This window comes from Solanum lycopersicum, chromosome 5, assembly GCF_036512215.1.
Source record: "Solanum lycopersicum chromosome 5, SLM_r2.1".
Taxonomy (NCBI): Eukaryota; Viridiplantae; Streptophyta; class Magnoliopsida; order Solanales; family Solanaceae; genus Solanum; species Solanum lycopersicum.
In genome coordinates, this window is record NC_090804.1 from 8866882 (window position 1) to 8892272 (window position 25391).

General features: G+C 33.7%; 1 protein-coding gene and 1 pseudogene across 1 annotated transcript; both read left to right on the top strand.

Annotated features, from left to right (window-relative positions):
* The first annotated feature begins 5394 nt into the window (after positions 1–5394).
* On the top strand, positions 5395–7139 carry LOC138348620 (uncharacterized; annotated as a pseudogene).
* A 509-nt stretch (positions 7140–7648) lies between these two features.
* LOC138348391 (uncharacterized) lies at positions 7649–9331 on the top strand. Its single transcript, XM_069297611.1, has 2 exons — positions 7649–7917; positions 9277–9331. Exons 1-2 carry the CDS (start codon positions 7649–7651, stop codon positions 9329–9331), a joined length of 324 nt encoding a protein of 107 aa, XP_069153712.1.
* Positions 9332–25391: the final 16060 nt, after the last annotated feature.

A 25391-nucleotide genomic window follows, 5' to 3' on the forward strand; every position in this document is an offset into this window, starting at 1 on the left:
GACTAATAGCTTCAGAGTAAACAAATAAAAAATTTACAACAATTAGAAATTAATCGAAAACTAAATTAAAGAATTCTAATAGAGAAAACGCAAAAAATAGAAAAGAAAAATACACAACTACATATCCTTCTAAGACTTTATTCATAACAATATATATGAAAAATATGGAGGATTAGTACACAATTTTTCTTACTATTTTGTAACATCTGAAAAGAAGCAATAGTCAATTGTGATAGAGATAATATCTCTATTCTGCAAATTTAATTTATAACATTTAGGAGAGAAAATAAAATAGTGTTCTAAAAAAAAGAAAGCATAAACTTAACAATAAAAAAGCAAAAACTGAGAAAAGATTTTAAATGACAAAGAGATCAAAAAATTTTACCTTTGGAAAAACACTACAATTATAAAAGATCCATCAATAAATTTCATGTGTGTTACTACTAAATGATGTATGAACATTAAACTTCAGAAATCAAATAAGCACAAACATATTACTTAGCAACAACTATAACAACAACAAATTCCTATCTTAAAAGCTTCATGATATCTACTAATATTTACTATATTTCATACTGGATAATAGTGAAGAGTGTTGCTTGATAAAAAATCGAGTAAACAAAAATATACAATTTCATGTCCACTAATAGAAAATAATTAAAGAGAAAATAACTTAAAACTTACTTGTTAAATAAGTAGCTTTCAGCACATGTTTGAGCACTCTATCTATATATATATGTCACGACCCAAACCGAGCCGCGAGTGGCACCCACCCTTACTCTTCTAGGTGAGCGAACCAACAAATCTAAACCCCAACATTTACCGGTAAAATATTTATAAATAGTAAAAATAATGCGGAAGATCCAAAACTCATTAAGATAACCACTAAATAAGCTTCTAAAGTTTAATACTTATTGTTCCCAAAATCTGGAAATCATCACATCAAGAACATCTATCCTCAAATTTCTAAATCTAAGAGTATTTAAGAAGCTAAAAATAGTAAAAAGATCGTCCATGTCCGAACTTCAAGACATCAAGACGTGACGGAGAAAATCCAACACGAGCTAGGAATAATAGCTCTCCCTGAAATCTTATATGCTGAAGACTGGCTAGAGTTATGGACGAGTCGAAGTCGATGGCACATTTGCTGCACTCCACAAATAACAAAGAGAAGAAAATACAAGTAGGGGTCAGTACAAGGAACAAGTACTGAGTAGGTATCGTCGGCCAACTCAAAATAGAAAGCAATATACATTGAGTAATAATATAAAATCAACTATAACACTTAACATGTGATAAGCAACAAACAACATGAACAAGTGTCAATAACAATAAAGTAGGCACATATTAAGTCAACGGTATCAAGATCACACCTGAGGACTCAAGCCTCCACACCATACTCATTTGGGAAATAAGTTCTTTAAGTTTGAGTATATTTCCATAATTCAAGATTCATTCTCTTTATTCCTCTTGTGTCGGAACGTGACACTCCGATCCCCTAATACTACGTGTCGGTTTGTGACACCCGATCTCCTAATACTACGTGTCGGTTCGTGACACCCGATCCCCTAATACTACGTGTCGGTTCGTGACACCGATCCCCTAACACTACGTGTCGGTTCGTGACACCCGATCCATTAACCTCATTTTTTTAGTTTATTAAGCCTTCTTTTATATCAAGGCATCATCATTAATAGAGTGGATTTAAGGTTTTTAAGATTCCACGGTATCACCATTATAATCCATCACCATTTACATAATCACAACATGCAACAACACAATTAAGCTTATAGAAGACTTTACAATACCACCTAATACATATCAATCGCTATTTAGAGTTTACTACGAAATAGCATAAACCATAACCTACCTCCACCGAAGAATCGTGATCAACCAAGCTACTTCTCAAAGTCTTTGCTTTCCTCTTCGCTTCTCCCTCTCTCGCTCGTTCTTCCCTCTCTTCTTTCTCTTTTTCTTTTTACCCTAATTATCATATAATTCCTTATGATAAAAGTAACCCATTGTTTATTTTAAGGTTATCTCCTTTAACCCTCAAGTAAATAAGTTATTAAATTACCCACTAATTTCATACAGTTTGTCATAAATAGTCCAAAACATCCCTTAAAACTTTTAGCGGAAATCCGACCCAGTCAAGGTTACGCCGCTCATGACGGCCCGTCGTTCCTGCGACGGTCCGTCCTGCAGGGTCCTAACAGAGTTCAGAGACAACTTCAGTAAAAAGGTTTGTGACGGCCCATCGTGTCTACGACGGTCCGTGCTGCAATTTCGTCGCGAAGTTCAGAGAGTTGATTCCCCGTACCCAAATTTCAGAGTTTAAGTGTTTTGGCACGAAGACACTCGACGATCCGTCGTGACCATGACAGTCCGTCGTGTGATCCGCCGACACAGTCAGTTATTATCAAAAGTAATTCTACTGCTCAAAACGACTAAACAGGTCGTTACACAGAGTCGTCCTCTAAATCCATCTTCCTCACCTGAGTCAAAATACACCTTTTGTTATAAAAATTGACAACCATATTCTCTTATAAAAACTCTTCACTATAACAACAAGACGAAACTGCATTTAAAAATATTAACCTGAATGAAGACATCCCCTTTTTTGCCGTAAAATCAAGAATGGATAGCTTTGATTTCTTCAAAAGGTAAAAATTATATTTATAGCGAAAGCCCTTTTTTCTGCTGAAAAATCAAGGATGGATAGATTTGAATTCTTGAAATGGTATAAACTGAGTAATCAAAAGTGATGAGTTTGAATAAATGGAGTGCATAGACACAAATATATATAGAGTCAGATAGAGTAACATCATAAGAAAAATGTGACTTAGACTAGCCTATTATACGTGAGAGAAAATATTTATGTAAAATGCGTGCATTTTGTGATAGATTTTAGAATATTCCAATGCATCATGTGAACATTAACTTTTTCAACACTGTCACGTGAATAGTCAAATTTGTTGCAACGGTATTGTTTGATAAAATAAGAAAATATTTTTTATTCTATTTTAATTCTTCAAAATCGTGGGATCCACTTTAGCTACATGTTGGTATTAATTCATATCCTTTAAATACTAGTTTCTGGTCACGTGCAACGCACGTGTGTCACTTGTGATGTTTTATTAGATCTATTTAAACAATTAAAATTAACTCTATTTGAGCAACCAATTATAAATTTTGAACTTGATGAGTAGTTAGCAAACTTCTAATGAAGTAACGGATGACTAATAGCTTCAGAGTAAACAAATAAAAAACTTACAACAATTAGAAATTAATCGAAAATTAAATTAAAGAATTCTAATAGAGAAAACGCAAAAAATAGAAAAGAAAAATACACAACTACATATCCTTCTAAGACTTTATTCATAACAATATATATGGAAAAAATGGAGGATTAGTACACAATTTTTATTACTATTTTGTAACATCTACAAAGAAGCAATAGTCAATTGTGATAGAGATAATATCTCTATACTGCAAATTTAATTTATAACATTCAGAAGAGAAAATAAAATAGTGTTCTAAAAATAAGAAAGCATAAACTTAACAATAAAAATGCAAAAACTGAGAAAAGATTACAAATGACAAAGAGATCAAAAATTATTATTATTATTATTATTATTATTATTATTATTATTTTTTTTTATTATTATTATTATTCTTATTATTATTATTATTATTATTATTCTTATTATTATTATTATTTTATTATTATTATTATTATTATTATTATTCTTATTACTATTATTATTATTATTATTATTATTATTATTATTATTATTATTATTATTATTATTATTATTATTATCTTGATTTGTTAAACAAATGGACTATCCCTAACGTGGATACAAGACTTATTTATGATTATGGCTGGTTTGATAAATTATCTACTAAGCAGGTGGTTAAAACCACAGAACAGTCTCTGGCGTTAAACTCTGATGAACAAACTATTCAATTATTAAATAAGAAAGATATTGACCTCTACAAATCCAGATATAACTGGATGCATATTGGTATGATACAAATTGCCTTCAAACCTTTAAATCTTAAAGGGTTACCTGAAACGTTTTTAGCAGCTCTAAGAGATGCTAGAAATTTAGATTTCAGACAATCGCTTATGGGTTCTATTGAATCTACTGTTGCTTACGGGCCAGTTTATTTCAATACTCAACCTAATTTGCAATTGTCTCTATCTGACAGGAATATTTTTGATTCTCTTACATTAAATGTAAAAACCCATGGATATAACTATGCGGTTGGATCTGAGCTTATATGCCTTTCTTATAGAATTTATTATAAGTTATTAACTACTCTGAATCCTAGATGTAAGTTATACGATTCATCTAGTGAAACTATTCTTGTCGAAATTAATTTTGTTAAATAAAAAATTACGACAAGAAGGCCTATTAAATGGGATGAAATTAATTTTCCTGATAGATGGATTTTAAATAATGCTGTGTCTCAAAGACAGGTTGCTGAAGAAGTCACTAATAGTGACTATTCTCATATTTCTCAGAATCCTGATGGTAAGGTTTGTATTGAGTTTGCTGACAACTCTGTTTATAACTCTCCAATTTACAATAGGAGATCCTTTTCTGGTTACAGAAGGGTACCAGAAATTCAACATATATCTCCAATAAGTCATGAAAGTCCTAGTTATGGAACAGCTAGACGAAAACCTCTATCTCTCCACACTTTGAGTGATACTGCAAGTCAAGGGTTGGTTGAAAGGGTAAGGATAGACCCTAAAACAAATATTGTTCAAGCAACTGATAAGTTGTCTGATATAGATCCAACTCAGTCAGAAATGGACTTCAGTGTTGATAAATCAACTGACCTTAATGATATTTGATTATGTCTAAACAACTTATTGATTTTAGTCCAGGATCTCATGCAAGAAAACATATTCAAAAAGAATTTTATAATAAAAAATGGAACAAATTTAGAATTTGGTTTTTTGAAACTTATAGTGAAAATGATTTAAAAAATATTTCTGAAGATTTTTATGATATGTGTAGATTACATAACAAAATTATTTATTTTATTCCTTGGTTTATAACTACTTATTTACCTTTATATATAAATGTTATTGAAAGGACTTATAAAGAGAGTGGTGGTGCTATTACTAAAGCTATTTACCCTCCTCAAGCTCCTTTTATTTTACCAAACAATACTGGGATAACTTTTTCAGCTTTTCAAAAATTTATTGATACTGATGTTGCCCAGATTACAGTTCAAGAGGTTAATAACCTTATTTCTCAAAATAATTATTTGAGTCTTTATGTTAAAGTTCTTGGTGAGCATATCAGCTCTTTAGACAAAAAATTAGATGATTTGATTAAATTGGTCAAAGATTTACAGAAAACCCCTAAAGAAGATATGGCTTTTACTTCAAAAACTGTTTTAAATGTACCTACTCATCTTCAAAGACCTGTTGATACAACTGGTTTTAAAGTTAAATCCTTTTATAAAGAAGTTGAAGATCTTCTTGACAAAAAATTGTCTGGTTTAGGTTCAAAACCTATTTCTAATGAATTTTCTAAAAATGATTATTTTGATCAACTCTCTGCTATCCAATATCCGGATCAAGAAGTTTCGGAAATTCATTCCAGAAGATTTAAGTCTGGTTATAACCAAAAAAAGGTTATAGGAAAAGGAGGTTATGCTACTCTCCCGTCAATGATGACTTATTATTATCCTCGACCTACTCCTCAAGATGTGCTAGTTGAAGAAAGAGATTGGAACCAAACTAACACATCATATAGTGGAAATGAGGTTTATGAATGGAATATTGATGCCCTAACTGAAAGACAGGTATCTATTGTAGTACATCTTATGTTGATGTACTCATTAATTTGTTGTCATACGAATAACAATAATGACCATGCTATCTGTAAAATGATTATAGCAGGTTTTACAGGTCAGTTAAGAGGTTGGTGGGATAATTTTCTAACACCCGAAGAAAGGTATGCAATTATGAATGCATACAAGGAAGAAATTATAAGAGAATCCGGTACTGATGAGAAGGGTCAACCAGCGGAAAGGACTTCAGTTAAAAAAGTTGAAGATGTTGTTTATACATTGGTTCTAACTATTTTGGAACATTTTAATGGAAGATTTTTCAACCAGAATGAAACTATTAGAACTCTTCTAAATGGACTTAAGTGTAAACATTTGGGTCATTTTCGATGGTATAAAGATACTTTCATGAGTAGAGTAATGGAACTACCTGAAAGTAAATATGAATATTGGAAGAATAAATTCATTGATGGTCTTCCCCCTTTATTTGCCGAAAGGGTAAAAAAGATCTTAAGAGGGGATAATTTAGAAATCCCTTATGATACATTAACTTATGGAAAGTTAATAGGGACTTGTACCCAAGAAGGATTAAATCTTTGCAATGAGCTTAAACTTGCTCAACAGATAAAAAATACCCAAAAGTCTGAGAGATCCCAATTAGGAGATTTCTGTACTCAGTTTGGTATTGAAGGACCATCCAGTTCAAAACAAAGAATAAACAGACCTGAAGAAAGACCTCATAAAGGACGTCATCGTTCAAAACAATATAAAGAGAAAAAGAAGAAAAGAAATCTCATAGAAAAGCAACAAGGTTTGCTAAAAACTTTTCTACAAGGGATTTAAAAAACATTAAATGTTACAAATGTGGACGATTTGATCATCTTGCAAATAATTGCAAAGCTAAGAAGTTTAAAGCTTTGGAATTAGATGAATCAACTCAGGACAAACTCTATGAGATACTTTATGAATCAGATTCAGATTCTAATTCTTCTGATAAATCAGAAAATTCTTTAGGTTATATCTCAGATAACAATATTGAGATTACTAACAATTGTGCCAATTGTCCAGATGGCAATTGCAATTGTGGTCATGATGAATTTTATAGATTACAGTCTCAGATAGGAGATTCTTATATTGATAAATTACATAAAAGTTTTGAAGATTTACATTTTAAAATGATATCTTCAGAGAATCTTATTGAGCTTTTAAAAGATGTTTCTGATGAAAATCTACTACTTCTGAAAAAGAGGATGATGATATTTCTGAGCCAAGTGTTAAATTTCTTGGAATGCTTCAAATTGTTACTGCTCATCGTTGGTATATAAATTGTACCATTCTTATTGATAATGATTTTAAAATTTCCAGTATTGCTATGATTGATAGTGGTGCTGATGTTAGTTGCATTCAAGAAGGATTAATTCCTTTAAGATATTTTGAAAAAACTACGCATATTGATAAATCTGCATCTAATCATGCTTTAGATATCAAGTATAAATTATCTAATACTTGTATTTGTCAAAGTAAAGTTTGTATTCCTCACTTCATCTTTTTGGTTAAAAATCAGTTAAATCCGCCAATTATACTTGGCACTCCTTTTATAAATGCCATTTATCCCTTTTCAAAATTAAATGCAAAGGGTTTTACAGCAAATTATAATGGTAATACCATTAATTTTGATTTCATAACTGAGCCAGTTACTAGAGATATTAACTCTTTGATTCATTTAAAGCAAAAACATATTGAATCTTTACAAATGGAGATTTACAGTTTGAATATTTCAGAGTCTTTACAATCTCCTAAAGTCCAGGAAAAAATTAAATTAATTTCTGGCAAAATGGCTTCTAATATTTGTGCAGAACATCCAAATGCTTTTTGGGACAGGAAAAAGCATATTGTAACTCTGCCTTATGAAGATTCTTTCAATGAAGCAAATATTCCTACAAAATCCCGTCCCTGTCAAATGAATTCTGAACTTGTCGATTTCTGCAAAAAAGAAATTGATAATTTATTATCAAAGGGACTTATAAAACCCTCTAAATCACCATGGTCTTGTACTGCATTTTATGTTAATAAAGCTGCAGAACAAGAAAGAGGTGTTCCCAGGTTGGTAATAAATTACAAACCTTTAAACAAAGTCTTAAAATGGATTAGGTATCCTATTCCCAATAAAAAGGATCTTCTTTCTAGATTATATGATGCCAATATATTTTCAAAATTTGATTTAAAATTAGGGTATTGGCAGATACAAATTTTTAAAGAACAAACTTATAAAACTGCTTTTAATGTTCCTTTTGGTCAATACGAATGGAATGTTATGCCTTTTGGATTAAAGAATGCACCATCTGAATTTCAAAAAATTATGAACGATATTTTTAATCCTTATATGGATTTTGTTATTGTTTATATTGATGATATTCTTGTTTATTCTAAAACATTAGAATCTCATATAAAGCATCTTGATATTTTTAAAAATATTGTTATACAAAATGGTTTGGTTATATCCAAAACCAAGATGAGTCTTTTCCAAACAGATGTAAGATTTTTGGGTCATCAGATTTGCCAAGGGAGAATTACTCCAATTCAAAGATTCATAGATTTTGCATCAAACTTTCCGGATGAAATTACTGATAAAACAATGCTTCAAAGATTTTTGGGCAGTCTAAATTATATTTCTCCTTTTTATAAAAATCTTTCTAAAGATCTTGCTCCTTTAACTGACAGATTAATGAAAGGAAAGATGCCTCCTTGGAATGATAATCTGACTAATCTAGTTAAATCTATTAAAATGAGAGTTCAATATTTGCCTTGCCTTTCTCTTGCTAATCCAAATTGGATTAAAATTATTGAAACTGATGCCTCAAATATTGGTTATGGAGGAATACTTAAACAAGTAAATCCCCATGATAAAATTGAATATCTTATTAGATTTCATTCAGGCAAATGGACTGAATCTTAGCGCAAATATGCGACTATTGCGCATGAAATGCTTTGTATTGTTAAATGTGTTTTAAAATTTCAAGATGACTTATATAACCAAAAATTTATTATAAGAACTAATGCTCAATCAGTCAAATATATGTTTGATAAGGATTTCAAACATGATATTTCAAAATTAATGTTTGCTAGGTGGCAAGCCCAACTAGCTCCTTTTGACTTTGAAATCCATTATAAAAAGGGAAGTGATAATTCTCTTCCTGATTTCTTATCAAGAGAATTTCTTAATTCTTAAAAATGTCTCCTTATTGTTTTGAGTTTGGAACTAAGGCTCTCATTACTATTTTCAAAATATTGGAACCTTTAAACTCTGATATAAAGGAAATTATTATTGATAAAATCTTTTATAGTCTTATTATGGAAGATTTCATTCATGATTATGAAACTGTTTCCCTAAATGATGTTAATTTGGAATATGACATAGAAGGACATTTTGACAATTACTAACTAAGTTGTTCAACTTTGCAGAATGGCAGGAGGAGGTGAGCCTCCGTGGTCACATATTCGCGGCCGAGGAGGATAAAACAACCGAGGTAGAGGAAGATCATCCTCTTCACAGTCCAAAAGATCATCATATGATTCTTCCTTCCCTGTAATACATTTAGGAGGAAGAACTTTAATCAACTCAAAGATAGGAGAAGCTTCTTCATCAGCTTCATCCTCTGTCAATCTAAAGGATATTTCCAAAGATAGTTCATTATATGAACAAATACAAGCATATTTGCAAAAAAGAGAGCAAAGTAATACATATGCCTCTTTAGCCAAAGAGCCTGATACGGAAAAGGTTTTAGATGAAGCACCCAAAAAAGAAATTATATTTTTTATAGAAAATCCAGATATCCAAAGGAGTAATGAACCTTGGAAAATACTCCAGAGGTATTTGACAAAGGGATTATATTTTCCTAGAGAATCATACAAGACTCGGTCATACTATGAGTCCATTTTAAGTAATACAGGAAGTGCAGAATTCCAGCACTTTACTTCAGATTATAATGAGAATGTTTATAACTTCTCAAAAATGACTATTAAACAGATTATATCTATGGAAGATTGGGGAATATCCACAATGCAGGAAAAGATTGTTTCCGTCAATAAAGTAAACATGAATTATACTTATTGGTATTATATCCAAGCATTTCATAAGGTTTTCTGTTATAACAATGAAAAACTTAAGCACACATGGTTTTTAAAAATATGTGCAAAAGTTTTCTCCCAGAACCTGCCCAATTGGTTTATAAATTGGTGGGCTCTTCATGGTCCTACCAAGAAGATTTTACCTAACAATTTTCTAAGTTTATATAAACAATGGGTGAAGATTTCCCCTTTCTTGATGAACTTATATGTACAAGATCATGTTCCAAATATAGAACATATAGATCAAATGTACTTCTTTATTGATTTCTCTGTACCTTGGATCCATAAATGGGTTCCGGAAGTGGGATATACCCCGGAAGAAAATATCCCTTGCCTATATCGTAAATATTTTCATAATTTTTGGGATAAGCTAAACAGGACTGATCCTTCAACTGGTCAGTTATACGGCCAAGAACTGATAGATCAAATCAAAAATACTATTCAAGCATATGAGGATGCTCCAAAGAAAGGATTAAATGCGGGAAGCTCCATTAAGCATATTGCAAGAAGGATTTCCATCCAAGATGGAAATAAACAAGAGATGATTAATGAATATCTAGAAGACGTTAAACGAAACTTAATGGAAAGCATTTAGGACTTTGAAAAATCTGATACATCAATGAAGAGTGGACATAGTAATAATACCACGGATGCGCAATCAATAAACCAAGATGATGCTGAATTGACTGAAAGCCAATTAAACAAAATGGAAGATTTCCTAGCCTCCATTAAAGACCAGGAGAAGACAATAGTAAAAAAGTTAAAAGGAAAAGATAAGATCTGATGAGATTTAAAATCTGATTTGATCTTATCAAAAATAGTTTAAAGCTCTGTAGACCCACTTGGTCCATTATTAATGTAGGACCCACTTTTGGGGTCCATTTTCCTTCGGTTTTGTCTATATAAGAAAGACTAACTCTCAGGTGAAGGGATAGGTCTTTCCAAGTTTTAGTTTTAAGTTTCCACATTTCTCTCCCTATTGTAAAAATATTCTAGTGTGATATAATAAAAGCTTTGGTTTAAAGATCTCTGTTCAAGGTATTATTTAATTTCTTATTATTATCTTTTCTTGTTTGCCGCCTCCATGGCCGGCTAAGTTATTTTCATATCTATGCTAACTTCTTAAGATCTGTAGGATGTTCTTATTCACTATCTGGATCTAACTAAGTTATAATGCATTCATATTATAGTTCTTTATTCTTTTATCACAAGTTTTGATTTGGTTTCAAGGTGGTGGAAAATATTAAATATCAATAATAGCGAGCATGTAGTATTTGTAAGTCCCCGTTTGAAGTTAGGGGCAGCCTAAAACCCTTGTTAAAACTGCTATCAATTAATGTTTAAAATGATCTCCCATGCTTGAGTAAAAGGTTACCATACAGCCGAAACTTAGGATAAAACTTTAAAAATAACTATAATACGTTGCATATTATAACCTGGTGTATAAAACTAGATCTGTATGGCCGTGCGGACTACCGCCAGCTTTTAGATCCTGAAATGGTATTATTATTATTATTATTAAAAGAGAGATTAAATCTTTAAAACAAAATCAATTGATTACTGATCATCGTATTTCTCAATTAGAAAATAATATTTCTGATGAAAATAAAAATGATTCTACTTCTGAAAAAGAAGAAGATGATATTCCTGAGCCAAGTGTTAAATTTCATAGAATGCTTCAAATTGTTACTGCCTATCGTTGGTATATAAATTGTACCATTCTTATTGATAATGATTTTAAAATTTCCAGTATTGCTATGATTGATAGTGGTGCTGATGTTAGTTGCATTCAAGAAGGATTAATTCCTTCAAGATATTTTGAAAAAACTACGTATATTGTTAAATCTGCATCTAATCATGCTTTAGATATCAAGTATAAATTATATAATACTTGTATTTGTCAAAGTAAAGTTTGTATTCCTCACTTCTTCTTTTTGGTTAAAAATTAGTTAAATCCGCCAATTATACTTGGCACTCCTTTTATAAATGCCATTTATCCCTTTTCAAAATTAAATGCAAAAGGTTTTACAGCGAATTATAATGGTAATACCATTAATTTTGATTTCATAACTGAACCAGTTATTAGAGATATTAACTCTTTGATTCATTTAATGCAAAAACATATTGAATCTTTACAAATGGAGATTTACAGTTTGAATATTTCAGAGTCTTTACAATCTCCTAAAGTCCAGGAAAAAATTAAATTAATTTCTGGCAAAATGACTTCTAATATTTGTGCAGAACATCCAAATGCTTTTTGGGACAGGAAAAAGCATATTGTAACTCTGCCTTATGAAGATTCTTTCAATGAAGCAGATATTCCTACAAAATCTCGTCCCTGTCAAATGAATTCTGAACTTATCGATTTCTGCAAAAAAAAATTGATAATTTATCAGCAAAGGGACTTATAAAACCCTCTAAATCACCATGGTCTTGTACTGCATTTTATGTTAATAAAGCTGCAGAACAAGAAACAGGTGTTCCTAGGTTGGTAATAAATTACAAACCTTTAAACAAAGTTTTAAAATGGATTAGGTATCCTATTCCCAATAAAAAGGATCTTCTTTCTAGATTATATGATGCCAATATATTTTTAAAATTTAATTTAAAATCAGGGTATTGGCAGATACAAATTTTTAAAGAACATACTTATAAAACTGCGTTTAATGTTCCTTTTGGTCAATACGAATGGAATGTTATGCCTTTTGGATTAAAGAATGCACCATCTGAATTTCAAAAAATTATGAATGATATTTTTAATCCTTATATGGATTTTATTATTGTTTATATTGATGATATTCTTGTTTATTCTAAAACATTAGAATCTCATATAAAGCATCTTGATATTTTTAAAAATATTGTTATACAAAATGGTTTGGTTATATCCAAGACCAAGATAAGTCTTTTCCAAACAGATGTAAGATTTTTGTGTCATCAGATTTGCTAAGGAAGAATTACTCCAATTCAAAGATCCATAGATTTTGCATCAAAATTTCCGGATGAAATTACTGATAAAACAATGCTTCAAAGATTTTTGGGCAGTTTAAATTATATTTCTCCTTTTTATAAAAATCTTTCTAAAGATCTTTCTCCTTTAACTGACAGGTTAAAGAAAGGAAAGATGTCTCCTTGGAATGATAATCTGACTAATCTAGTTAAATCTATTAAAAAGAGAGTTCAATATTTGCCTTGCCTTTCTCTTGCTAATCCAAATTGGATTAAAATTATTGAAACTGATGCTTCAAATATTGGTTATGGAGGAATACTTAAACAAGTAAATCCCCATGATAAAATTGAATATCTTATTAGATTTCATTCAGGCAAATGGTCTGATTCTCAGCGCAAATATGCGACTGTTGCGCATGAAATGCTTTGTATTGTTAAATGTGTTTTAAAGTTTCAAGATGACTTATATAATCAAAAATTTATTATAAGGACTGATGCTCAATCAGTTAAATATATGTTTGATAAAGATTTCAAACATGATATTTCAAAATTAATGTTTGCTAGGTGGCAAGCCCAACTAGCTCCTTTTAACTTTGAAATCCATTATAAAAAGGGATGTGATAATTCTCTCCCTGATTTCTTATCAAGAGAATTTCTTAATTCTTAAAAATGTCTCCCTATTGTTATGAGATTGGAACTAAGACTCTCATTACTATTTTCAAAATACTTCAACCTTTAAATTCTGATCTAAAGGAAATTATTATTGATAAAATCTTTTATAGTCTTATTATGGAAGACTTCATTCATGATTATGAGACTATTTCCCTAAATGATGATAATTGGGAATATGATATTAAAGGACATTTTGATAATTATTAAAATTTGTTCTTCTTTTCAGGATGGCAGGAGGTAATGAACCTCCATGGTCACATATCCGTGGCCGAGGAGGAAGAAGCAGCAGGGGTAGAGGAAGATCATCCTCTTACCAATCTACAAGGTCGTCATACGACTCTTCTTATCCAGTTATACAACATGGTCACAAAACCTTGATTAAATCAAAGGTTGGAGAAGCTTCTTTGTCAGCTTCAACTACATTAAATCTTAAGGATATTCCAAAAGAAAGTTCATTATATGAACAAATCCAAGCATATCTACAAACAAAAGAGCAAAGTCATACTTTTGCTTCTATAGCCAAAGAAACTGACCCAGTCAGTAATCCAGAAGAAACGGACAAAAAAGAAATTATATTTCTTTTGGAAAATTCTGATATTCAGAGAAAAAATGAGCCCTGGAATATACTCCAGAGATATCTCACGAAAGGATTATATTTTCCTGGCGAGACATATAAGTCTCGAACTTACTATGAATCTATTCTTAGTAATACTAAAAGTGTAGAATTTCAGCACTTTTCTGACTTTGATAATACTATTTATAATTTCTCCAAAATAACCTTCAAGCAGATTATATCAGCTTAAGATTGGGGAATCTCTACTCTTCAAGAAAAACAAGTTATGGTTAATGGGGTAAATATGAGTTTTACCTACTGGGATTATATCCAAGCTTTTAACAAAGTTTTTTATTATAATAATTATAAGCAAAAGCACACTTGGTTTGTAAAAATATGTGCTAAGGTTTTTTCTAAAGATTTACCAAATTGGTTTTTAAATTGGTGGTCTTTCCATGGACCAATGGTAAAGATTTTAGCAGATAACTTTTTTATTCTTTATAAGGAATGGGCAAAAGTTTCCCCATTTATTACAAACTTATTTTTACAAGATCATGTCTTTTGTATTGATAAAATAGATCAGATGTATTTCTTTATAGAGTTCTCAATTCCTTGGACCCATTAAATGGACTCCAGAAATGGGCTATACCCCAGGAGAAAACATCCCTTGCTTATACAAGAAATATTTTACAAACTTCTGGGACAAATTAAATCGAAAGGATCCAGCTACAGGAAAACTATATGGACAAGAACTTTTGGACCAGATCAGCAACACTATAAAAATTTATCAAGAAATTCCTATTATTATTATTATTATTATTATTATTATTATTATTATTATTATGTGTTGTCAACTGAGTGACAAAGGGTGTTAATATAGTGGGTTGTAGGCTATCTATGGGCTTTACTTGCCAATGTCTTATCAGACAAGTTCTTTGCATCGAATTTGCCAAATACAATTAATATCTCCTGTGTGATTCATGAGTTAGTGTATAACCTGAAGAATAGCGAGAGGGCGGCTGACCAATAGTGTGAAACTCTTTTCTGACCATGATTTCATATTTCAAAATTAATTAACAATTTACCCATCGTTCGTCCCCGAACGATCACAAGAAGAAAAGCAAGGGCGAGAAAGAGTACCTGAACTTGTAAAAAGATGTGGATATCTTTCTTGCATATCAGCCTCATTCTCCCAAGTGGACTCTTCAACTGACCGATTCTCCCACTGAACTTTGATAGATGCAATCTCCTTTGATCTCAACTTGCAGACCTCTCTATGTAAAATAGCAACAGGCTCCTCCTCATAAGACAAATTCTCATCAAGAAGAACTGAATCCCAACGAATAATGTAGTTTCCATCCCCATGGTATTTTTTCAGCATAGACACATGAAATACCGGGTGCACTCCTGGGAGTCCTGGAGGCAATGCCAATTCATAAGCCACCTTCCCCACGCGCTTCAAAACTTCAAATGGACCAATATACCTCGGACTAAGCTTACCTCGCTTCCCGAACCGCATCACCCCTTTCGTGGGTGAAACCTTCAGCAAGACCTGTTCACCCTCCATAAAATCCAAGTCCCTAACCTTTCGATCTGCATATTCTTTCTGCCTGTTCTGAGCTGCTAGAAGCTTCTCCTGAATGAATTTTACGTTATCTAACGATTCCCTCAAGAGATCGGTACCACATGGTCTCACCTCAAATGCATCAAACCACCCAATGGGAGACCTATCTCCTCCCATACAGTGCCTCAAATGGGGCCATATCAATACTTGAGTGATAACTATTATTGTATGAAAACTCTGCTAAGGGTAAGAAGTTATCCCAATGACCACCAAATTCTATCACACATGCACGAAGCATATCCTCCAACACCTGAATCGTTCACTCAGTCTGGCCATCGGTCTGAGGGTGAAACGCAGTACTAAGATCCAACCTAGTACCTAATTCAGCATGCAATGTCCTCCAAAACTTAGAAGTAAATTGCGTACCTCTATCTGATATAATGGAAAGTGGAACTCCATGCAATCGAACAATTCCTGAGATATAGAGTTTGGCTAACTTCTCTGCATTGTAAGTCACCTTGACCAGAATGAAGTGAGCAGACTTAGTTAATCTGTCAACAATTACCCAAATAGAATCAAATTTACCCAATGTCTTTGGAAGACCAACCACAAAATCCATTCCAATTCTTTCCCATTTCCATTCAAGAATGGGCATTTTCTGAAGTGTTCCTCCGGGCCTCTGGTGTTCATACTTTACCTGCTGACAATTCGGGCATTGGGCAAAAAAATCAACAATGTCACGCTTCATTCTACTCCACCAAAAATGTTGCTTTAGGTCACGATACATCTTAGTTGCACCAGGATGTATAGAATACCTTGAACTATGAGCCTTTGTAAGAATAGTGTAAATCAAATTATCAACACGGGGCACACATACCCTTCCTTTAATTCTCAAAACGTCTTCCTCATCAATTATTGCCTCTTTAGCCTCTCCTTGTAATACCATATCTCGAATTCGGCTCAGCTTCTCATCAGTAAACTGTTTTCCCTTAATTCTGTCAAGAAAAGAAAATCTTGCCTCCTCACAAGCCAAAAATCCTCCCTTCTCTAGTATTTCCAGCCTCATAAAGTCATTAGCCAGAGTCTGAACCTCTCTAGTCAATGGGCGTCTAGAAACCTGTAAGTGGGCTAGACTTCCCATGCTCCCTGCCTTTCTACTTAAAGCATCTGCCACAACATTAGCTTTTCCTGGGTGATACAAAATAGTAATATCATAGTCCTTCAGTAGTTCCATCCACCTCCTCTACCTCAAATTCAAATCTTTTTGAGTAAAGACATACTGTAAACTACGATGATCTGTATAGACTTCACACTTGACCCCATATAGATAATGTCTCCATTGCTTTAATGCAAACACAACTGCAGCCAACTCCAAATCGTGGGTCGGATAGTTGAGTTCATGCACTTTTAATTGCCTTGAAGCATAAGCAATTACATTCCTCTCTTGCATTAGCACTACACCCAAACCAGAATAAGATGCATCACAGTAAACAATGAAATCCTTACCTTCCTCTGGCAAGGTTAGAATTGGTGCAGTAGTCAACAAGGTCTTGAGGCTCTGGAAGCTTTCTTCACATTCGTCCGACCATACAAATGGAACATTCTGCTTAGCCAAATTTGTCAATGGGAAGCGACAGAAGAAAATCCCTTAACAAATCGACGGTAGTAGCTAGCTAAACCTACAAAGCTCCTTACCTCTGTAACATTAGTAGGTCTTACCAATTCTCACTACTTGAATCTTAGATGGATCCACCGTCACTCCATCCTCGGAAACCACGTGCCCCAAGAAGGACACTGAATCTAACCAAAACTCACACTTGGAGAATTTGGCATAAAGCCTTTTCTCTCTCAACAATTCCAATACAATATTCAGATGCTCCTCATGTTCTTTCCTGCTCTTTGAGTATATCAGTATATCATCAATAAATACAATAGCAAAGAGGTCCATATATGGCTTAAGAATCCCGTTCATCAGGCTCATGAAAGCAGCAGGGGCATTTGTAAGCCCAAAAGACATTACTAAGAATTCATAATGCTCATACCTGGTTCGAAAAGCAGTCTTTCGCACATCTGTTGCCCGTATTTTCAATTGATGATAACCAGATCTCAAATCGATTTTTGAAAAGGTACAAGCACCTTGTAACTGATCGAAAAAATCATCAATGCGTGGAAGATGATACTTGTTCTTAATAGTTACCTTATTCAGTTGCCTGTAGTCTATGCACATCCGAAAACGTCCATCCTTCTTCTTCACAAATAAAACAGGAGCACCCCAAGGGGATGCACTTGGTCTAATAAAGCCTTTACTTAACAACTCCTGAAGTTGGGCCTTTAACTCCCTTAACTCGAATGGGGCCATTCTATAAGGGGGTATGGAAATGGGGCGAGTATCCGGCTCCAGATCAATACAAAAATCAATATCCCTATCTGGTGGCATACCAGGAAGGTCTGCAGGAAACACATCCAGAAACTCACGGACTATCGAAACAGACTCAATCGAAGGTACTTTGGAAGTATCATCCCTGAGATGGGCCAAGAAAGCTAAACAACCCTTACTAACAATCCTCTTAGCACGAAGAAAAGAGATAATATGAACTGAAGTGGAAATATAGTCACCCTCCCACACTAGCGGATCTGTCCCAGGCTTGGCCAATGTCACAGTTTTAGCATTACAATCTAAGATTGCAAAATTTGGAGAAAGCCAAGTCATACCCAGAATTACATCAAAATCAACCATTTCTAGAATAATCAAATCTACATGAGTATTGCTCCCCACAAAAGTCACAAGACAAGACCTATACACCTTCTCAACTATCACAGACTCACCCACAAGAGTATAGATATGAATAGGCATGTCAAGAAAATCACAATGTAAATCAAAACAAGTAGCAAAGGAGGAAGATACATATGAAAATGTGGATCCAGGATCAAATAATACAGAAGCCATGCAATCACAAACCAAAAGGTTACCTGTGATAACAACATCAGATGTCTCTGCTTCATACCTCCCAGGGAAAGCATAACAATGGGCCCTATCACCTGTCTGCCCGTTGCCCCTACCCTGTTGTGCTGCAGTAGTTCCAACTTGCCCGCCACCCCGACTGATTTGGTGACCACCATTACCTTGGCCACCACGTCCTCCAGAATGGCGGCCTCTCCCATGACCACCTCTACCTCTAATTATTGGGGGTCTGTAATTCTGTTTTGGACAATGCCTCCTAATATGTCCAGTCTCTCCACATCCATAACAATCTCTGGATTCAAGCATAGGTCTCTGTGAGAATGACGAAGTCTGGGGATAACCTCCAAACTCAGAGAAATGTAGACTGGTTTGCGATGGACCCCCAGCTACATCCTGTAGTGAAGACTAAATAGGTCGGGCGGGGTAACCTCCTGAACTCTGCCCTCTGGAGTAAGAACCACTAAACTCACCTCCCATACGGAACTTCTTAGATGTCGACGCCATGGTGAATTTTTCTGGCTTCACCCCCTTCACCTCTATCACAAAGTCAACCACTTCCTGAAAGGATTTTGCTGCAGAAGCTACTTGTAAGGCTGGGATCTGCAAATCTGACCTCAATCCTTTCACAAAGCGGCGAATCCACTCTTGTGAACTGAAGCAAAGCTGGGTGGCATACCCGGATAGCACATGAAATTTGGCCTCATAAGTGGCAATAGACATCCTTCCTTGCTCTAGGCTCAGGAACTCATTTCTCCTCTCTTCCCTAAAAGTCCGGGGTATATACTTCTCCATAAATAAGCTAGAGCATGATGCCCAAGTCATAGGTGGTGCCTGTGCTGATTGACACTCAACATACGATCGCCACCACGTTTTGGCATTTCCCTGAAACTGATAGGTCATAAACTCAACACCGAATCGTTCCACTATGTCCATCTTATGTAGCAACTCATGACAATCAACTAGAAAATCATAGGCATCCTCGGATTCAGCACCCTTAAAGACTGGAGGTTTCAACTTTAAGAATTTAGTGAAGAGTTCATGCTGATCACTCGTCATTATAGACCCTGTAGTCAATCGAGGAAATGTGCCTACTTCCAATGAGGCATCCATGCGGGGAGCCACAGCAGCTGCATGTTTTACCCCCGGAACCTGAGGTGCTGGTACAGGAAACACTGGAGATGTCTGGCCCCGATCAGATAACCCGCTAAGATAAGTAAGAACCTGGTTGATCATCTTTGGGGTACGTTGGGGTGGTAATTCCTCATCTTTCACCTGTTCATTTTCCTCTTCCTCACCCTCTCTTACTACCTCATCAGTCGGTGGAGGAGTCACCGCCCTATTACTAGCTGGACCAAGTGTTTGTCCTCTACCTCTAGAGGACGTCCTCTTGCGACCTCTACCACGGCCTCTTGCCACTGCTCCTTCTCGAGCTACAGTCCCAATGTTCGGCTCAGACGCACCCTGTCTTGCCGGTGTTGGTGTTGGAACATTTGTTGCTCAAGTTCTAACCATCTGCGAAATAGAGTGAGGATGTCAGATACCAATTTGTATCAACTAGATACCAATTAGATCCAAGTAATAGCACAAAAGAATGAAAGAATGGAATTTTCCTAAAGTCGTATAGCCTCTCAAAGAAAAGTAAGGGCGTCCCCCTACCGTTCCTCAAGACTCTACTAGGCTCGTTCTTGTGTGATGAGACCAACGAACCTAACGCTCTAATACCAAGTTTGTCACGACCCAAAACGATCCGCGAGTGGCACCCTCCCTTACTCTCCTAGGTGAGCGAACCAACAAATCTAAACCCCAACATTTATCGGTAAAACATTTATAAATAGTAAAAATAATGCGGAAGATCCAAAACTCATTAAGATAACCACTAAATAAGATTCTAAAGTTTAATACTTATTGTTCCCAAAATCTGGAAGTCCGACATCAAGAACATCTATCCTCAAATTTCTAAATCTAAGAGTATTTAAGAAGCTAAAAATAGTAAAAAGATGGTCCATGTCCGAACTTCAAGACATCAAGACGTGAAGGAGAGAATCCAGCACGATCTAGGAATAATAGCTCAACCTGAATTCTGATATGTTGAAGACTGTTTAGATCTGAGGACGAGTCGAAGTCGATGGCAAGCTTGCTGCACTCCACAAATAACAAAGAAGAAAATTACAAGTAGGGGTCAGTACAAGGCACACGTACTGAGTAGGTATCATTGGCCAACTCAAAATAGAAAACAATATATACTGATTAATAATATAAAATCAGCCATAATACTTAACAGGTGACAATCAACAAGTATATGAATCATTGACAACGACACCAAGCACACCTATGAGGACTCAAGCCTCCACACCATACTCATTTGGGAAATAGGTCTTTAAATTTGAGTACATTAACATAATTCAAGATTCATTCTCTTTATCATTATCGTGTCGGAACGTGACACTCCGATCCATTATCACCGTGTCGGAATGTGACACTCCGATCCCCTAATATTACCGTGTCGGAACGTGACACCCGATCCCCTAATACTACCGTGTCGGAACGTGACACCCGATCCCCTAATACTACCTTGTCGAAACGTGACACTCGATCCCCTAATACTATCGTATCGGAACGTGACACCCGATCCATTTATCTCATTATTTTAGTTCATCAAGCCTTCTTTATGTCAATGCATTATCTTAATAGAGAGGATTTAAGATTTGAGATTCAACAGTCTCATCATTCTGACCACCACAATTACACAATCAAAACATACAAACACACAATCAAGCATATAGAAGACTTTACAATACCACCCAATACATATCAATCGCTATTTAGAGTTTTATCTATCACATAGAAATAAACCATAACCTACCTCCACCGAAGAATCGTGATCAAGCAAGCTACCTTCCCAATGCCTTTGTTTTCCTCTTCGTCCTCTCTTTCTCGCTCGTTCTCCCTCTCTATTCTTTTTATTTTTCTTCTCCAGATTCTTTTTCTTTTACCCTAATTATCATATAATCCATTATAAAAGATGATAAAAGTAACCCACTATTTATTCCCTTATTAACTTCTTTAACCCCCAAGTAAATAAATTATTACACTTACCCCACTAATTCCATAATTAAAATCATGAATAGTCCAAAACACCCCTTTAAAACTTTTAGCAGAAATCCGACCCAGTCGGGGTTACGCCGCTTGTGACGGCCCGTCGTATCTATGACGGTCCGTCCTGCAGGTCCGTCACAGAGTTCAGAGAGTTAAAATTCAGTAGTGAACTTACGCAACTTGTGACGGTCCGTCGTATATACGACGGTCCGTCCTGCAGGTCCGTCACAAAGTTCAGAGAGTCGATCCCTGTACCCAGATTTCAGAGTTGAAGTGTTTTGGAAAGAAGACGCTCGACGGACCGTCGTGCCTATGACGGTTCATCCTACCTGTCGTCGAGGGTAATGAGGAGAGCAGCAGAAGAAATTACACAAGTATGGGACAACGGAGTCATCACGGTCCGTCATGACCATGACGATCCGTCGCGTGATCCGTCGACCCAGTCAGTTTTTATCAAAAAATAGTTCTGCTGCTCAAACCGACTAAACAAGTCGTTACAATATATACATATATATATATATATATGTATATATATATATATGTATATATATATATATGTATATATATATTAATTTACACACACACACACACACACGAGTTCAAAATCTACTTGTTTTTAGGAAAATATTTTTCTTCGTACCAAACAAACCCTCAGACTCAACCCATTCCTCTTTTCAATTATCTCAACCATGTATTTTAAAAAAATTTGTCTTGTACTCCTCTTTGAAACAGAGTCGTCCTCTAAATCCATCTTCCTCACCTGAGTAAAAATACACCTTTTGTTATAAAAATTGACAACCATATTCTCTTATAGAAACTCTTCACTATAACAACAAGACGAAACTGCATTTAAAAATATTAACCTGAATGGAGACATCCCCTTTTTTGCCGTAAAATCAAGAATGGATAGCTTTGATTTCTTCAAAATGTAAAAATTAGATTAATAGCGAAAGCCCTTTTTTCTGCTGAAAAATCAAGGATGGATAGATTTAAATTCTTGAAATGGTATAAACTGAGTAATCAAGAGTGATGAGTTTGAATAAATGGAATGCATAGACACAAATATATATAGAGTGAGATAGAGTAAAATCATAAGAAAAATGTGACTTAGACTAGCCTCTTATACGTGAGACAAAATATTTATGTAAAATGTGTGCATTTTGTGATAGATTTTAGAATATTCCAATGCATCATGTGAACATTAACTTTTTCAACACTGTCACGTGAATAGTCAAATTTGTTGCAACGGTATTTTTTGATAAAATAAGAAATTATTTTTTATTCTATTTTAATTCTTCAAAATCGTGGGATCCACTTTAGCTACACGTTGGTATTAATTCATATCCTTTATATACTAGTTTCTGGACACGTGCAACGCACGTGTGTCTCTTGTGATGTTTTATTAGATCTATTTAAACAATTAAAATTAACTCTATTTGAGCAACCAATTATAAATTTTGAACTTGATGAGTAGTTAGCAAACTTCTAATGAAGTAACGGATGACTAATAGCTTCAGAGTAAACAAATTAAAAATTTACAACAATTAGAAATTAATCGAAAATTAAATTAAAGAATTCTAAAAGAGAAAACGCAAAAAATAGAAAAGAAAAATACACAACTACATATCCTTCTAAGACTTTATTCATAACAATATATATGGAAAAAATGGAGGATTAGTACACAATTTTTATTACTATTTTGTAACATCTACAAAGAAGCAATAGTCAATTGTGATAGAGATAATATCTCTATACTGCAAATTTAATTTATAACATTCAGAAGAGAAAATAAAATAGTGTTCTAAAAATAAGAAAGCATAAACTTAACAATAAAAATGCAAAAACTGAGAAAAGATTACAAATGACAAAGAGATAAAAAATTATTATTATTATTATTATTATTATTATTATTATTATTATTATTATTATTATTATTATTATTATTATTATTATGTGTTGCTCAACTGAGTGACAAAGGGTGTTAATATAGTGGGTAGTAGGCTATCTGTCGGCTTTACTTGCCAATGTCTTCTCAGACAAGTTCTTTGCATCGAATTTGCAAAATACAATTAATATCTCCTGTGTGATTCGTGAGTTAGTGTATAAAAATAAATTTATATGGTTTGCACCTGAAGAATAGCGAGAGGGCGGGTGACCAATAGTGTGAAACTCTTTTCTGACCATGATTTCATAATTCAAAATTAATTACAAAGGCTAATATCCATGTTTGGTATTTGAGTTAGTAATAAATTTTGATTTTGATATTTGTAATATATGACTCGACATATTTTATCTTTTATTAATCAAAATGTTCCTTTTTATGTGATATATCATGAAAAAACTAACTTAGGGAGATTTGGGTCTTGCAATGACAAGACCATTACGAAAAGGTCATCCTATTTAGGCAATAATTAGGGCTCTCTCAAAAGTGAATAATAAAGGTTCTTTGACTAAAAATAAGATAAGGCCAGAGATAGATACAAAATAAGGAGTTAGCGTATAAGATTTTGAACTTTGAATGAGATTTGGACGAACAAGGCAAGAATTAACCCTACTAATTGAGGTATATTGTCAATATGATGTGATAGCAATTCATTTATGTTATATCTCTAATCCTAAACTGTATGTCTTCACCCTATTCTACTTTGGACGGTTTATGTTTAACCGATGGTCTATTAGAAATAACATTCTACCTCTAAGGTAGTAGTAAAATATGCATACATTTTACTCTCTTTAGACCCTATTTAGTGGTATTAAACTGAATATAGATGGTTATGCCTGTTAGACCCTTAAATGTTGTTTCAGTTATTACTAAACTCTTTTTATATATATTATTATTCAGATCAATTGAATTTTTTCATCTTTTGAGTTATCCACTGTTTTAGCATCTGCATAGTACATGTCTTATTCATTTATTCTTAATATGTTTGATATATGCTAGACACATGGTTACCTTGAGGTCACTCGTGATCCTGGTCTTGTGTTACATTAACGAGGTAGCCTCTGGGCGCCACAATATTCAAGAATTCTTAGGTTGAATGAACCGAAAAATATATGTATTCATACTATAATACAACGTGCATCCTTTGTATACGTATTTACGATATCTTTTTTTGTATTTTTCATATCTGAAATGTATAATACAGATATCAATTCAGAAATTATTTGGCACCATTGTATTGATGTATCAATTCTAACAAAATTTTATTAAATTTTTGAAAACAATAATCATCAAATCAAAGTGGCGTGATTTAAGGTATTGTCTTTTTATAAAAGTTAATTCTGCCATTTTAAATATCCTCAAATTTTGATTTGTATAAAAAAAAAATTGAACGGGCTTAATTAAAGGTCTGCCAATTATAAATAAATTTACCTTATTTAGTTCTTTATAATTATAAATGTAATTATGCATTTTAAAAATGGACAATCATAGAATACAACTAGATTAATTTATAAAGTATAGTCACTTTATATAAATATAACACTTATGAATTTCAATTTAATAACCCTAAAACTATAGTCATTTATGTAAGTTACTCTTCTTTTGAAAAAAATTGGGCCCCCAAAAAATATGGGGGTCCAACCGATGTCTTTAGTGTGCTAGTGGTTAAGACGACCTGAGTTATAATAGTTGCACACCCTTCGTTGAAAAATTA

What these genes read in the sequence shown, in the direction of transcription:
- LOC138348391 (XM_069297611.1), top strand. Translation starts at nt 7,649, where the DNA reads ATGGCTTCTAATATTTGTGCAGAACATCCAAATGCTTTTTGGGACAGG. An exon ending in CAAGAAAGAGGTGTTCCCAG is followed by an intron (nt 7,918 to 9,276) that starts GTTGGTAATAAA and finishes TCAACTTTGCAG; the next exon opens with AATGGCAGGAGGAGGTGAGC.